Source organism: Buceros rhinoceros, unplaced genomic scaffold, assembly GCF_000710305.1.
Source record: "Buceros rhinoceros silvestris isolate BGI_N320 unplaced genomic scaffold, ASM71030v1 scaffold22891, whole genome shotgun sequence".
NCBI classification, from domain to species: domain Eukaryota; kingdom Metazoa; phylum Chordata; class Aves; order Bucerotiformes; family Bucerotidae; genus Buceros; species Buceros rhinoceros.
In genome coordinates this window covers 17353-33107 of record NW_010393977.1, presented here as the reverse complement: position 1 = coordinate 33107, position 15755 = coordinate 17353, and the positions used below count along the sequence as shown (strand labels likewise).

Here is a 15755-nt window from a genome sequence, read left to right as displayed (position 1 = left end):
TCCAAAGCTGAAGGACAGTTGGTCGGCGACTGGGTGGGTTGTTTCGTGCACCCCGTTTTTCAGTTCTCCCCATCCTTACCTGGGCTCTGGCTGCTGATGGTTGGAGGGCCAGCTGGAGTAGTTACCTCATCTGACGGCAAGTTAATTTGATTTTTGGAGGTTTTTTTGGTTGGTTGGGTTTTTTTAACTTAGCTTTTAGTTGACGCAGTTATCTTTAGGAAGGAGCAGAAGGGAGGGGTGGGACTTCATTTTCTAGTGGCAGTGCTGACTTCTTGCAGAACTGTGCTGTGCTTGATGCTCTAAGGGTGTGCAGAATTCTCTCAGAATGGTTATATTCCTGGTATGGCTAAGCCTAATGTTTTTACCCAAACAGCCTCTTCTCTCAGTGCTTATTTCATCTACGTCAAAGATGTTTTCTAGGGCAAGTGACCACTTTATCTTTAGACATTTTCCTAAAAGCAGCTGCCAGTATTCTGAAGAAACTTCACTAGGACACAGTTCACATCTCTCCCTCTTGGGTTAGTCCTCATGTGACTCATATTCTGTTTCTAGGGAGGAATTGCTACCATGTTAGTAATAGATTTAAGTACGTGAATCTAAATAAAACCAAGTCCTAGGGGATCTTCTCTTTTCATGGAGGAGAAGGAAAAGTGAAAAGGCCAAGAGCTGCATAATTAGTTGAATTTATAGCAGTTAATGAACTCTTTACTGCATTCTCTATAATTTGAATGTTTTCAGGATGATGCCGTTAGTATTGAAAGTGGTACTAACACCGAACGCCCTGATACACCGACAAACACTCCTAATGCTCCAGGAAGAAAAAGCTGGGGGAAAGGAAAATGGAAGTCAAAGAAGTGCAAATATTCCTTCAAATGTGTAAATAGCCTAAAGGTAGGTATGTGGGAATTCAGCGTGGGAATGCTGGGTACCGCTTGCTGGCAGTTAATGTTAATGTCAACTGCGAGACAGTGTCAAGATAGATATCTTTAAATGCCTGTATACAATTGTGTTCTGTGCTCATTTGAAGGAATTGTCTTTCCTATTTGGAATGGCTGAAGTTTTGAAGAAAAAGGATACTGAGAAATAGGAAACAGTCGGCAGTCCTGCAATTAACTCCATTTTTTGTACAGGTTTGCAAAGTTGTGTGTGATGTAATTATGTGTTTAACTGAGGCTGTAGTTGCTTGAGGTGAAGATAAGACACCGGCTAATCAAATAAAACCTGTCACAACTTGATGCAAAGCACAGAACCTGTACAGATTTTTCTAGGTGTTGAGGTGTTTTTTAAAAAACCCCAAAAGCAACCCAACAATCTTGGAGTAGCTTTTTTTTATGCTTATCGGATCAGATATTTTCTGTCCTCTGGCAGTTGTCATAAATGCTGTAAGTGCAATTTGGTTAATTTGTCCTTGGCCTTGCAATTATGTGTTTGCAGCTGATCTAGGCCATATTTATCTTCCCACGTAATACCTGGTGGTATTAAGAGATGTGAATTCATGATCTTTACCCCCTCTTCTTGTCTTTCAGGGTACTGTTGTTTTTTTCTGCGCTGGTGAGAGACTGGTGGAGTGAATGAATTTTTTTTTAGGTTCTTTAATGCTATCAGGATGTACTTTAATTTCCCAGCCTTGTGTGGGATATTTCTGTGGCAAAAGCTGTAAATGTGCCATCTGATTTGGTTCTTACAAGATTTCTAAATAAAGGAAAGATTGCGTCTGGAACGAGATGGGAGTTTTGTTGAACTTCATATGTAGCTAACAAGAGGATGTGTGCAGCACCACAGTGGATATTTTCTGCAGAACTGCTTTAAGAGGTTTCTGTTGTTCCCTCCACCCCCTTCACTGCTGAGCTGTGCTGATGTAGCTGTTTCTGGGCCCCAGACCTCCACACTGAGGTGCTGGGGTAGCTGAGTGGGAGGGAATGAGAGGTTTGGAGCATGGAAACCTCCTAAATGAGCTTTGCCACTGGAGAAACTGTGATAGAAGTTATACTGACAAAAGTGTCTTGGAAACAAGTTGGTCTTAATGTGTTTTCTGAAGTATAAAAATTATCTCCAGTCCTTTCAAGGGCGTAGGAGGAAGGGAAGTTCTTTCATTTTCGCCTAGGTAGGCAGCTGTTCCTGTGATTCGCAGCGATCGCCCCCGCAGATAGTGCTTCTTGTGGCCTCAAGTCATGTTTCAAAGACAAGCGGGGGCCTTTCGGCACCCAAACATTTAACAAGTTCTGAGTTCTGCTAAGTGTATTTGTTTTCTATCCATAGACCAAATATTCCAAAGGGGTTAGTGCTTTTCAGGTGTCTTCTGGGAAAACAGAATGTTCCCTCACCCCAGCTTCAACCCAGACCCTACTATAGGGTGACCTAAAAGCCACCCTATGAAGTTAAGCAATCCCTGACTTGCGTGGTTTTGGATCAGGGCCCAGAAACGGATTCCTGTGCAAGTGGAATCAAGCTGTGAGGGATTAATTGTAGTGTTTCAGCTAAGGGGTATTTTTGTCATCTTTTTTTTTCCCCATTTCTCTTTGAACTGAGATTTATGTTAATAATAATGATAAACATGCATGTAAATATCAAGAGTAGGTAGCAGCCAAATTTGGTAACTCCTTTTTACTTTATGTCTGAGGAAGCCTTCCTTCATTTCCCACCCCCCCGCCCCGTTCTTGCATACTAATTTTGCAGATACTGTGGAGAAAAACTCTAACAATTGAATGTTGTATATGGATGGGTTTGGAAAGAGGTTTGTGGCACGTTGAATATCACGTGTTGACATATATCCCATGGTTTATATGTCTTTATGCTGTAAGGTGCATGTACTGAAATTAATGAAGAGTCAACATGGTTTAAAGACAAGGAAATTAGTTCTAATGTTCTTTAGTGATGGATAAATTATGTATTTTTCGACTTTTCTACTCTTTTTTTTCCCCTCTTAGTTTGCTTTTTAGTTTTTTTCCCTTGGGGAAACAAAGAAATACGGCCAATACCATCTGCTTTGAAAGTTAAATGATTATGATTCAGCATGAAAAACTCAATGCTTGCTAAATAGGCTTTTTAAACACTACTGTGGAAGTTATTTTGGGTGAAATTTAAGCATCAGGAAAACAAAAATATGACTTGGAAAATGACAGGAAATAAAAAGCTGCCTTTTTTTGTTTGCTTTTTGCAGTGCTAAGTTTCTGTAAGGTGTACTGAAAAATCTTTGCTCTCTGTGGGCTGCATGGAAATGTAGTTCATAAATGAGCATATGCAGCAAGTGGATGCACATCCTCACATACATCCATGTATGTTTTGCTTATAGATCTTTCAGCAGAGAACCGTATGCTTTGATATGCTCCCTTTAAAACAATGCTGGTACTTGTTGTACCCTTTGCTTGTGTTTAAGTTCCAGCTCAGTGGCTGTTAGCAGTCTGGTGGTGCCTGGCAGCTTCTGCTCGCTGTCCCCTGAGCTGGGAATCACTAACCAGCCACATGCTAGACTTTAGCTTGTTGATGTGTAACTAAAACCACTACCAGTAATGGCTTGCTTCCACTTCTGGGAACTGGAAATGTGTGGTCAATTGGTTCCCCGCTGGCAGTGTGGGTGACAGCATAGTAAAATGTGTCCATGTAGTTGCAGGTAATTATTTTTTGTGTTGATGTAGTATTTACTTGACTGCCTTCAGTCTATAACCAGGTCTAGTCTTATTTCTGACTGAACCCAAGTTGGTGTTGAGTGAGTAAGGACAGAATTAACTGTTGATTATTTACTTACTTGGTTTTGTAGCAATTGTAGGTCTGTTTTCACCTCTGCCTTCTTTCTGTGGTGCGTGAAGTACTCTGGGGTTTATGCCCTTTATTCATACCAGAGTCAAGATGGCATTCACAGTTCTACTTTTGGACCAGTATCTGGGTCACTCTTCTGTCTTTACAAACCAGTGGTCAGATCTGTGCGGTATACTTGGCATCTCAGGATAACCTTAATGTGCAGCACCTAGAAGTGTAGTGTTTTTAAAAACCTGCTTTGTTGTTCAGCACTTGGGACAAAAATTAGAGCAGGCAAGTATTATCAAGACAGCTATGTGCTGTCTCTGGCCAGTGAGGATGACGGTAGTTTAAATGAGGTGAGCAGAACTTCTGCAGATGCCCTAGATTTCCTGCAGGAGCTTCTGCCTGACTCCTTCATCCGTTAAACACCAGAAGAACTGCAATGTGTATGGTCAGGCTCTTGGAGGTTTAGCACTCAATGTGAGGAATGCAGTGCAGATGGTGTAAATCATCTAAAGACTTTTGTCTTGCAGAGTAATTTTTCCGGGGAAATAGGTTTTCTTTGAAAAAACTTACGCAGTACTTTAGATATGTGCTCAAATATAGAAATACAGAAAGTTTTATGGCATACAGTTTTTTCTCGTTTCTCATCTCTAATTAAACTGTAATGCTTTACAGATGCTGAATACCTGCTACTTTTCCCTCTGCTAATATCCCATATTCCTCACCACATAAAGCCACTAGTCTGTTCTTTCCTGTTATGATGGGTTATACTTGGAGTTAAACGTTGAACAGTTCTTTTTAGTCTGTATTCCACTTTGAAAGTTGTTGCCTCTCTTATAAGAAGTGCAGGAGGTTATCTCTGAAAAATTTTCTCCCTCCTCTTTCTAGTCGTTCTAGCTATGTCTGTTAGTAACAGACTTTCTCAGTCAATAATGCTGATTTCAATTTTTCCAGACTGCCCTACTTTTCTGAGCTGTGTTGGACTCCCCACCTACACCCCCTCCTCAAATTTATTCTTTGGTTCTTGGCTAGGGCAGAGCTGCCAGGGCTAATGTTTCTGGCGGTGTCCCTGAAGCACTGCCATTTGAAGGCTGCTTAACAGCCGCCATGAGACACTTCCTTCCTGCCTGCGCTGTCCCAGACAGTCCCCTGTGGGGAGGCACTTTAATGAACATTATTCTTCCTGAAAACATCCTGTCAGGACAGGCCAAAATACTGTTATCAATTATTAACAAGCACCACCATATTCATCACAATTCATAAACATACCTACTTTTTTTTTCTCTATTAAACTGATGTAAGCTGTATAAAAATAATACTTGGCCTTTCTCTGGTAGCTGTTTGTGAAGGCAATCTGAAAACACTTTGTAGGTAGGAACTTTGCAGCAGCGTTGTGATGTGAGCGAGTTCGAGTGCTGCAGTGAGTTTGTTGTGTCTGTGATAGAGTTGCAAGACCTAATTGTGCTGTAATGTGGCCCTTCTTCACCCTTATACCAGCATACTTCTTCTCTGTGAAGTTGAAAACCCTTGTGAGGAAGTCATTAAAACAGTATAAAATGCATAGAGTCGTGGCCTTGGATGAGGAGGTTGCCTTGGTGAAAATTGCAAAACAAAGTAGTAGAGCTGCACATATAACTCAGGAGTTCTGCCAACATCTGGCCATAACTGTGAGACAACAGTTTTTCCCTTTCACTTTTTAAAAGCTTGATGGGGGAAGAAAGGGGAGTTGTCAGAAGTTTCTTTTAACCACCTTTAAGACAGACAAGTTGAAATGTGATGTTGCAAAACTCACTATCTGAAATTATACTGGATGTGAACCCAGTAGTTTGAGAAGGAAAACATACCAATTAAACTGTTTACCACCGCAGTCGAATTTCACAGAAATAATATGCCTGTGGGTTTTATTTTTTTCCTCTCTAATCTTACTTCACATTTACAGGAGGACCATGGTCAGCCTTTGTTTGGAGTCCAGTTTAACTGGCACAGTAAAGAAGGTGATCCTCTCGTTTTTGCCACTGTAGGCAGCAACAGAGTGAGTAATCTGTTTTTAACCATAAGCCCTTCCGTGTGGTTCTGCTTGCATTCTTTTTTTTCTACCAATCCCTTTACCTGTGCTTAGTACTGACACAGGATACTCCACTTAGAAGGCTTTATTCCTGCGGTATGCAGCATCTGGTCTTTGGGCGGGTTGCATCCTCTAGATTGTTTTATGAAGTCATGTGTTAGCTATTTGGGATTAGCCTATATAGTAAAGAAAAAAAGCCTTCAGTAATATCAACATGGGATAAGGAAGAGAGGTGCATAAATGTATCTTCTGACTAAAATTACTCTTCATAGATGTTACTGTTTCCAAAAGGTCATGTGCTCTAAAGTGGGATGAGCAGTGTCTGCAATGATGCCAGGCAGCTCAGTAGCTAAATTAATGGCCTATGTGAAGTGAATTTATGGGCTTTTTCTGAACAAGGATCTATGTCATTTCATAGGTCATTTCACTGAAAATAACTCCTGAAGTTCATTCTATGCAAGCATTGTGAATAAACAAGAAGCTTTTCATTTCCACGTTTGTTCCACCTGGCAGTTGCCAAAAGTGCTAAACTAAGATTAAATGAGGTATCAAAGACTCATTAAAAGACCAAGTTGTGTTAGAGGTGGTGTGGTGGGTTGACCGTGGAGGGACTCCAGGTGCCCACCAAAGCTGGTCTGTCACTCCCCACCTCATCTGGACGGGGGAGAGAAAATACAGTGAAAGGCTCGTGGGTCAGGATAAGGAAAGGGAGATCACTCATCAGTCACCATCACAGGCAAGACAGACCTGACTTGGGGAGATTAGTTTGATTTATTACCAATCAAATCAGAGTAGGATAATGAGAAATAAACTAAATCTTAAAACACCTTCCTCCACCCCTCCCTTCTTTTGGGGGATTTCTTTACCTCCTCCTGCTGAGTGTTGCAGGGGGATGGGGAACAGGGCTTGCAGTCAGTTCATCATGTGTTGTCTTTACCGCTACTTCCTCTTTCGAGATAGGATTCCTCATACTCTTCTCCTGCTCCAGCGTGGGGTCCTCCATGAATTGCTCCAAAGTGAGTCCTTCCCATGGGCTACAGTTCTTCATGAACTGTTCCAGTGTGAGTCTCTTCCATGAGGTGCTGTCCTTCAGGAACAGACTGCTCCAGTGTGGGTCCCCCATGGAGTCACAAGTCCTGTCAGCAAATCTGCTCCAGTTTGGGCTCTTCTCTTCATGGGTCTGCAGGTCCTGCCAGGAGCGTGCTCCAGTGCAGGCTTCCCACATGGTCCCAGCCTGCTTCAGGCATCCCCCTGCGCTGGCTTGGTGTCCTCCACAGACTGCAGGTAGATATCTGCTCCACCGTTAACCTCCATGGGCTGCGGGACACAGCCTGCCTCACCATGGTCATCACCACGGGCTGCAGGGGAATCTCTGTTCCAATGCCTCCTGGGCACTGGAGGAGCATCTCCTTCCCCTCCTTCTTCATGGACCTTGGTGTCTGCAGAGTTGTTTCACATATTCTCACACCTGTCTCTGGCTGCTGTTGTGTAGCAGGTTTTTTTCCCATTCGTAAATGCGTAACCCCAGAGACATTACCACTGTTGCTGATGGGCTTAGCTTTGGCCAGCAATGGGTCCATCTTGGAGCCGGCTGATGCTGGCCCTATTGGGCATAGGGGAAGGTTCTAGCAGCTTCTGACAAAAGCCACTCCTGTAGCCCCTGCCACTACCAAAACCTTGCCACAAACCCAATACAGATGGTTGCAGTAACTAATTCCAAATGAAGTTTAATCTTACTAAGGTAATGCAAATAATAGATTTAAATATCTGTAAAGGATGGGTCCTGGAGTGGTTCTTCACTGAGACTGTTCTGAACGTTCTTTGATCAAACCATTTCCACCTGTTGGAAACAAACAGGTGATGGATGAGATCTAAACCATAAAGGCAGTTACCTCTCCCCATCAGGAAGGGAATACACAGGTGCATGAGAGTTTCTCCTGAAATATCACAAGCAAGCAGCAATTTCTCCTGCTTTTTTTTTTTCTGCAGGTTACTTTATATGAATGTCATTCCCAAGGCGAAATCCGTCTATTGCAGTCCTATGTGGATGCTGATGTATCCTTTTAAGTTAAACAGTCACTTGTTTGCTTCCTATGTATCAAAAATGAAGAGGCTTTGTAGGAAAAAGCATATGAAGGTTTTGTCTGTGATTTAATACTTTGCTCATGTGGCACATTCCTTATGTTAGGTCTAAGTCTTACCTCTTTCCCACATCCTAGAATCCCTCCTACTGAAAAAATACAAAAAATGCAGACTCATGGACCATGCTGTATTAAAATATTTGAAAACCAATTCTCGGTCTGTTCAATCTTCCCAACACTAATATTTATGTAATGTTTCATACTCCCTGCTTTACACTGGTCTCAGTTGCCCTTGGAACTGGGCTTAAAGCCTAAGAATTATGTTTTGTGCTCTGAAGTGGTGATAACTTGTGTTGATCATTTGCACTGCATAAGTCAATAACTTGTGAATTCAGTTTTGATTCATCCTCATTTATTCTCGGTCTCCGGCTGGCTGTTTTGGAGAAAAAGGTTGGAAAGTGATGCTGAGGCAGAGAGGGTGTTCCTTGTGTGTTCTGGAACAGAAGTGAGGAAACTGGCATTTATGGAAAAGGTGATGTTGCTTGTATTTGCAGATGTGTAATTAAATATGTATCTTTTTCTTATTGGGTCCAGCAGAGACTCCTGGTCACTTGCATAAAATTCCAACAATTTACTTTAAAAAAAACAAATTCTTTTTTTTTAAAAAACCCAGTAAAGATGTTTCTTTTGTTCCTTAACATGAGATGTAGGCAGATGAAAATTTCTATACTTGTGCATGGACGTATGATAGCAATACGAGCCATCCTCTTCTGGCTGTGGCAGGGTCCAGGGGTATTATTAGGATAATTAATCCTATTACAATGCAGTGCATAAAGGTGAGTGCTCCAAAGTTTGAGATACAGCTTCTGTTCCAGTAAGGCATGAAAGTTATGTCTTCTAAAAATGTGTATTTAGAAGATGGTAACTTGGTCTCTGAATTCTATCCCAGCACTACGTGGGCCATGGAAATGCAATCAATGAACTGAAATTCCATCCAAGAGATCCAAATCTCCTTTTATCTGTAAGCAAAGGTGAGGAGAAAACCTGTTTTGTTTTTTTATAAATCAGGATACTTCAGATTGGATTTTGGTCTTGACAATGGCCAAAACCTCCCGTGATTTTTTTATGAATGGCACAAATTTATTTAAAAGTCTAGAGCAAATTTTGCTCTTTTATGTCTGTGTATCTTGTACACAATAAATCGATGGGCTACAGTAAACATAGCTCCTCCACCTGTGGTACAAAGGGATCACAAACAGTGCTGCTTGTAGGACAGAGGAAAGATGAGCATTAGCATTGCTCTTTCCTTTCTCAGCACTGAGATCAGTGTTTCTCAGTTGAATCGTGATGCCATCTGGTGGAGTGTCTCACTATGGCAGACTGCAGTCACCACCGCATCACAGGGAAAACTCCCATATTCTGTCGCTCAGGAGCAGCTCTGACTTGAGTTGGACTTTGTGTAAAAAGCATATTAGTGAAGGGAGGAGCCAGTTTTTGCCGTGGTGTCTTAGGGGCTTGTCCAGAATGTTTATAAAAAACAGTCACAATTTCCTATTCTTGACTGTTTTGTAAGTAAGGGAACACTTGATCTGCCGCAAGAGCGAGCTTTCAGGAGTACTTGAGTTGGAAACGTTCACATCAGGGGACTTGTGACTTCAGAGTATTTGGTATTGCTGATGAAGCTACATGAGAGTAGGAGTTGGGAACCTCCCCGATTCTTGCAACTGTCAAGTTTGTGCTGTGGGTCTGTAATGTTGAATTTCTTGAGTTCTCTATTCTTTTTAGGTTCTCATTTTTAATAACACTTTGACATCAGCCATAGTACTAGAAGTTTTAATGAGCAGTTGCTGCACCAGGTACTGTCTGCAAGAAGGCATGAGAATGCTGGGGTCTCAGAACTGCTTGGCCAAAAGATGAGTGGAAAAAGTGGAAAATTGGGGACGGTGTGCCCTTCCAGTCGGTGTTGCTGCATTTCAGAGCAGTGTGCTTGTGGAATCTAAAAGGGAAATACACTAGAGGTTCCCATTTCCAAATGAGAAACACAGGAGAGGTTCTTCATTAGAAATTGTTAAAACTTTCTTTAAACAAGTGGTTTAGTCTGACCGACTTTGCAGTATATTTTGTATAGGAACAATATATTGTGTATGTTGTATAGGAACAGTTTCTCCCATCCCTGCAGTCTGTGGTTCATAGAAAAAATAGTATTTTAAAGTTAAAAAAAAAAAAAGGAAAATTGAAACTTTTCTGAACGTCGATGTAACAATGACTGAAAGGAATTCTATCAGGTTTTTTGGTGTATGCAACTATTATTGAGATAAAGCTGAGTGAAAGCACACTTGTCCAAGATCAGATTCTTTGCTTGTCAGACGATCTAAAGATTGGAGTCTGTTTCTGTTGGAAACTGTCCCCAGGGAAGGGGTGGGGACATTTTCTCAGTTACTCTAACAATAGCTCAGTCCTAACGGCAATTTTAGTTAATGCAGTTCCGTTGATTCTTACAAGTGAAGAAGAATTAAGTGCCTTTTTGATGTTTACATGAACACCTGTTATTGAAAGTAGTTAAGCTGAAATATATTATTCATATGTACATATAAAAAGCAGCATGTAATTTTATTTGTTCTTTATAGATCATGCATTGAGACTGTGGAACATCCAGACAGACACGCTGGTTGCAATATTTGGAGGAGTAGAAGGGCACAGGGATGAGGTGTTAAGTGCAGTAAGTGGAAGACTGTGGGGCAGTGATTTAGATTTACAAAGGGTAGTAAGCCTACCATATGCAACTTTTTATCCTCTTGTGCACTGTTTTGGTATTATACCTACTTGAAAAAAAAAAACCCCTGAAGTGCATATATACTGTTTTAAGGGGATAAAGATTCAATCTAAGGTGGTTTGGTTGATCTGGCCACCTCTATACAGGACAGGTGTTCTCCTTCTGTGTCTATCAGGGGCTAGTTTTCTCACAGTGCAGCCTAGAAGTAAATAAAATAGAGCTCAGTGGGACTAGAAAGAGTAAAAAGTTTTCATGATGGTCCCACTTTTGAAGTTCTTGAGGTCAAGCCAAAGCAGCAAGAGCAAATAAACCTTGAGAGACATAGCAGTGAAAGAAGTTATTTCAGGTGAGTTAACGCTGCTTTTCAGTGGCTGTGAACAGACACTGGTACCCAGCAAATATCAGCTAGAGTAGATGACTTTACAATGCTGATCGTAAGATGACATACACTGCTGTTAAGAACTGTGTCCTTTCCTATTGTGTGACCTGAAAGGTGAGGGGAGCACTTCTATGAAATCTGACACTGTATAATTCTTGTGTGGTTGTGAGTAGTCATCACCCATGTTGTAGCCCTGGAATTCTGCCAAAGTTGTTCCATAAAATAAAACCAAGGGAATTTTCTGAGGGAAGAGCACTAGCAGTAGATTTGTTGTCTGTCAGTGCTGCTGAATATGCCTCTCTTTCTTGAGAGAGAGTAAATATAATTGTTAAGATATTGTGCTACTTTGCCATGAGCAGGATTAAGTTGTTAGTATTTTTCTATTTGAAATACGCAGTTTTATCACATTCTCTGTGCAGAAAATGCTGTTTCGATGGAAGTGATGGAATAATATCTGAGTCATTATAATGTAGCTTAGGCTGGGGGTGCTCAAAGTTATTTCGTATACATAGGATTATGATCTTCTTGGTGAAAAAATCATGTCCTGTGGGATGGATCACTCTCTAAAACTTTGGAGAATTAATTCCAAGAGAATGATAAATGCCATCAAAGAGTCTTATGAGTACAACCCAAATAAAACCAACAGGTACGTGGTCTTTATCTGCTTGGTTGTCTTTGCAGAATGTGAATATTCTCATCAATGGCCCAAGTTAATTCCTGTCCAAACTGGGAGTTCTTGGGGATAGTGAGTGACCTGCGGATTGTGCTGGATGCGGAATCTGGAAGATGTGTCTTAATGAAGTTTGCTTCAGTAGAATTTTATTGAATTTGGATTCAAAGTCCTGAGATTTATTTTTAAATATCATCATTGTTTCTTATCTGCTTGACTGTAAAATCATTCTTAATTAAAGCTTGTATTTCATTGCGTTTCAAGATGAAAATGGCTTTTCTTTCTCTCCCCTCAAAATTTCTAGGAGGGAATCAAGTCCATGTAATTAAGTGCAGCAAATAGTTTTTGCATCGAGTAGCTATTAGTAATTATTTTATCTGTTATTTGACTTTGGGGCAGGGACAAAACTGTTTATGTAGTAATCTTAATTTTCATTATTCTCTGATCTGACCTCAGAGATGAGTAAGTTATCAAGTAAACAGCAATCAGATAGATGATAGATAAATCCTCCTTTATGAAGTCCCTCAACTTTGTAGCCTTAACTTCCAGTTAAGCCATTGAGAGAATTAAAGAGTCTCAAACACACTGAACATGTTCAGCAGTGAGACTAGCTGTGAAAATACTCTCGCTTTATTTGGGAATGTTACCAAATATTAAATGATGCTTTTTAAAAAAATGATTTTTTTTTTTTATGGTGTGCATTTCTATTTAGCAATTCAGCAGTTGTAGAAGTTACATCAGGAAAACTGAGCTTGAATTAGTTCGTGAAGTATTTGGCCACAGGATCTGTGTTCAGCATCTGCAGGAGAGGTGTGGCTCCGCACTGTCTCTTCACAGTCTTGTGTGTGGGAAGCTAGTTATTTCATTAGGAATGAGGATGAAAACAGGGACCGTTCCCATTGTTATTGAAAAAAACCTACTTTGTTATAAAACTGTTAAAACGTAAGACAGGCCTGTCCTTTTAACACCAAGATATGTTAAAACTGGACATTAAAAATTAGACTTGTGCTTCTGTGTTTCGCTGAACCTCACTTGGCAATTTTCTCCACAGGCCTTTTATTTCCCAGAAAATTCACTTTCCTGACTTTTCTACAAGAGACATACATAGAAACTATGTTGACTGCGTACGATGGTTGGGAGATCTAATTCTTTCCAAGGTAATGCTGCAGATTTTTCAGCTACATTACTTTTATTTGCTTGGGGATTTTAAATGGAAGTTTTACAAGTGTTTGGGTCTTAGGTTAAATGACTGCGCTGTGTCAAATAATTTTATGGGGTGTACTGTGAGTTTTGTCAGCTGCCAGTATGTGTGGATAAGCAGCTTGTACTTAAAGTAAAATTATTACTACAGCTGTACCCTGCTGAAAGTACAGGGATACCAGCTAACCAGAATCTGCATGGAACATACAGAAAGAAGATGTATAGACACTGATGGGGGATCAGAGGGTCTCTATATATGTCAGAGGGTCTCTATATATATCAGAGGGTCTCTATATATATCAGAGGGTCTCTATATATATCAGAGGGTCTCTATATATATCAGAGGGTCTCTATATCAGAGGGTCTATATATGTATATCAGAGGGTTCCCATAGCAGAGTAACTTCGATTAATGTGGGGTGTCCAGTAGTAACATTGGCTTGCAGATATTAAACCAGGCAGTCCAGCTGCCTGGTCAGAAATTGGTGTGTGCACGGTCCTGCTGGTCAGAGGAGTTGGGTGAACAATCCAAATCAAGGTGAGTTTAAACTGCTCGTGAAAGCATGTTTGAGCTCATCTGGTTGACTTCAGAGGAAGTGGGCGAGGGAGGGTCCTGCTCTCTGGTTTTGCTGGTACCTGGGAAAGCCATGAGGCAGCAGGCTCCCAGTGCTGGGCAGTGATGTATTGTTGGTGATAGGGCTGTGAGCTAAGGACAGTTGTACTTTTAAAAGTGTCGTTGGGGAGGCTGGGAGATGAAGTGTTTGATTACAAGTATAGTTAGACTGAACGTGCAGTATGAATTGCAAACAGAGGTGATTTATTTTCATTGTTTCCCCCCAGTCTTGTGAAAATGCCATTGTGTGCTGGAAACCTGGCAAAATGGAAGATGATATAGATAAAATCAAGCCCAGTGAGTCAAATGTGACTATACTTGGGAGGTTTGATTACAGCCAGTGTGATATATGGTACATGAGGTTTTCAATGGATTTCTGGCAAAAGGTACGTGTGAACTTTGACTTTGCTGCATGTGAAGGTGTGTGGCTTCTCATTGACTACAGCTTGATGGGCATAGCAAGTCTTGGTTCATGTGATGTGATGTTTGAGAAGCAGAGTGATTTGCTGCAAGGTGCTTTATATGAGACCGGAGGAGCTCCAGATTTTTCACTCTGGGGTCTGCCGGGTGGAAAAAGTTCTTCTAAACAAATATTTATTTTTCAGCAAAGGTGTGTTTACTGATCTCTTCCTCCACCATCTGTGGAGACGGATAATAAAGTGGAAGAAAGGAGGCAAATTTTATAGCCTTTCTGACCCCTCTGACACACGCATTGTCATTCATGTTCAAACATTCACACACAATTTATCAGCTCTACAGCCTCTTTAAAATTTGATTCATTCTTTGAGATAGTATTTTAAAACTTCTATGTCCCCTGCTTTCTTTTAAAGATGCTGGCTCTGGGCAATCAGGTTGGCAAACTTTATGTTTGGGATTTAGAAATTGAGGATCCTCATAAAGCCAAGTGAGTACTTATTTTTTTCATTTTGTTTTTGTTAAGACAAGGAGTTGGGGTGCTTTTGTTTTTCCTTTGTTGATAACTATAGAAATTCTTTAACAGCAGTAGTAACTTTCCATTTTAACTACTAGGTAAATAAACATTCTGAGCCCCTGAAGGTTAACATTTATTATCTTATACTGATTTATTATTTATATTACCGTAGGGGCAAGAGACCCCAGTCAGATTGTGCTGGGTACTTACGTAGATATACTAAAAGACAACTTGTTTCTCAAAGAGCTTACAAACTAATCAGGTGGAAAATTCATAAAATGAATAAAAGAAGGTGTGTGAGGTGGGTGCAGCACATGACAGAGGAGAAATGGGTGAAAGGACTGGAGTAATGAGCATATAAAGCTATGAGCACCATGGGGAATCACTGTGGCTTTCCACTTACCTGTGTGGCGAGGCAGTTTTACAGCATGTCTTTTTATTTTTTTTAATATATATATACGAAAAACACAGATTAAAAAAGCCTAAAAATACGTGTCTAATATATATACACAACATACGTGAATAATGTTATGTTTGAATATACACTATAATAAATTATATGTACTTATATATATCATATACATAAACATATAAGTGCGTGTGTGTGTGTATATATATAAATGTATGAAGTTCCTAAAAAATGCTGTGCTCTTTAATCATCCAATTACAATATTTTATTCCTAACCACTGGGAGAGAACATTGATGATGAAAGCCCTAAATAATGTGGTTTAATAAACTGCCAATCAGTGCTTCAGTGAAAACTGGGCAGGTGAGAACTGGCGCTGGGTTGTAAGGAAATGACCACTTTCCCAAGTCCACCTTTGGAATACAAAATACACCTTGAAGGGCATAATCCTGTTGCCCTTCAATTCCTCCTGATCACATAAGTAAGAGGATGGTGAAATAGCGCTCTGGAGTGTAGCAGAAAGTGCAGATTCAACATCATGGCTGAATAATTTTCTTTTATTTGTAGGTGTACGACTCTTACTCATCCTAAGTGTGTCGCTGCCATTCGACAGACCAGTTTTAGCAGGGACAGTAGTATCCTCATAGCTGTGTGTGATGATGCCAGTATCTGGCGCTGGGACAGACTACGATAAATTACTTTTTCTTAATTCAAAGTAGAAAATATATTTTCAAATTATAATATAGTCTGTTAACTCGCTAGTATGGTAGATGCGTTTAGTGTAGACTTCCTCGAAGGTTCGGCAGGCTGGAGCTGAACTTAGTGATGTTTACATTCTGTGTATTGTTCTGCTTGAAATTGCTGCTTTTAATAAAAAGAAGTATTTTTGTAAAGTT

The 15755-nt window shown here is 40.4% G+C and overlaps 1 protein-coding gene across 1 annotated transcript; it reads left to right on the top strand.

Moving 5' to 3' along the window:
* Positions 1 to 738: 738 nt before the first annotated feature.
* EED (embryonic ectoderm development) lies at positions 739 to 15755 on the top strand (the record flags this gene model as incomplete). Its single annotated transcript, XM_010145099.1, has 11 exons — positions 739 to 891; positions 5681 to 5773; positions 7796 to 7861; positions 8598 to 8723; positions 8837 to 8918; positions 10515 to 10606; positions 11552 to 11685; positions 12761 to 12866; positions 13749 to 13907; positions 14352 to 14425; positions 15427 to 15755. Coding segments are annotated over 11 exons (1212 nt in total), but the record flags the coding sequence as incomplete, so codon positions are not given.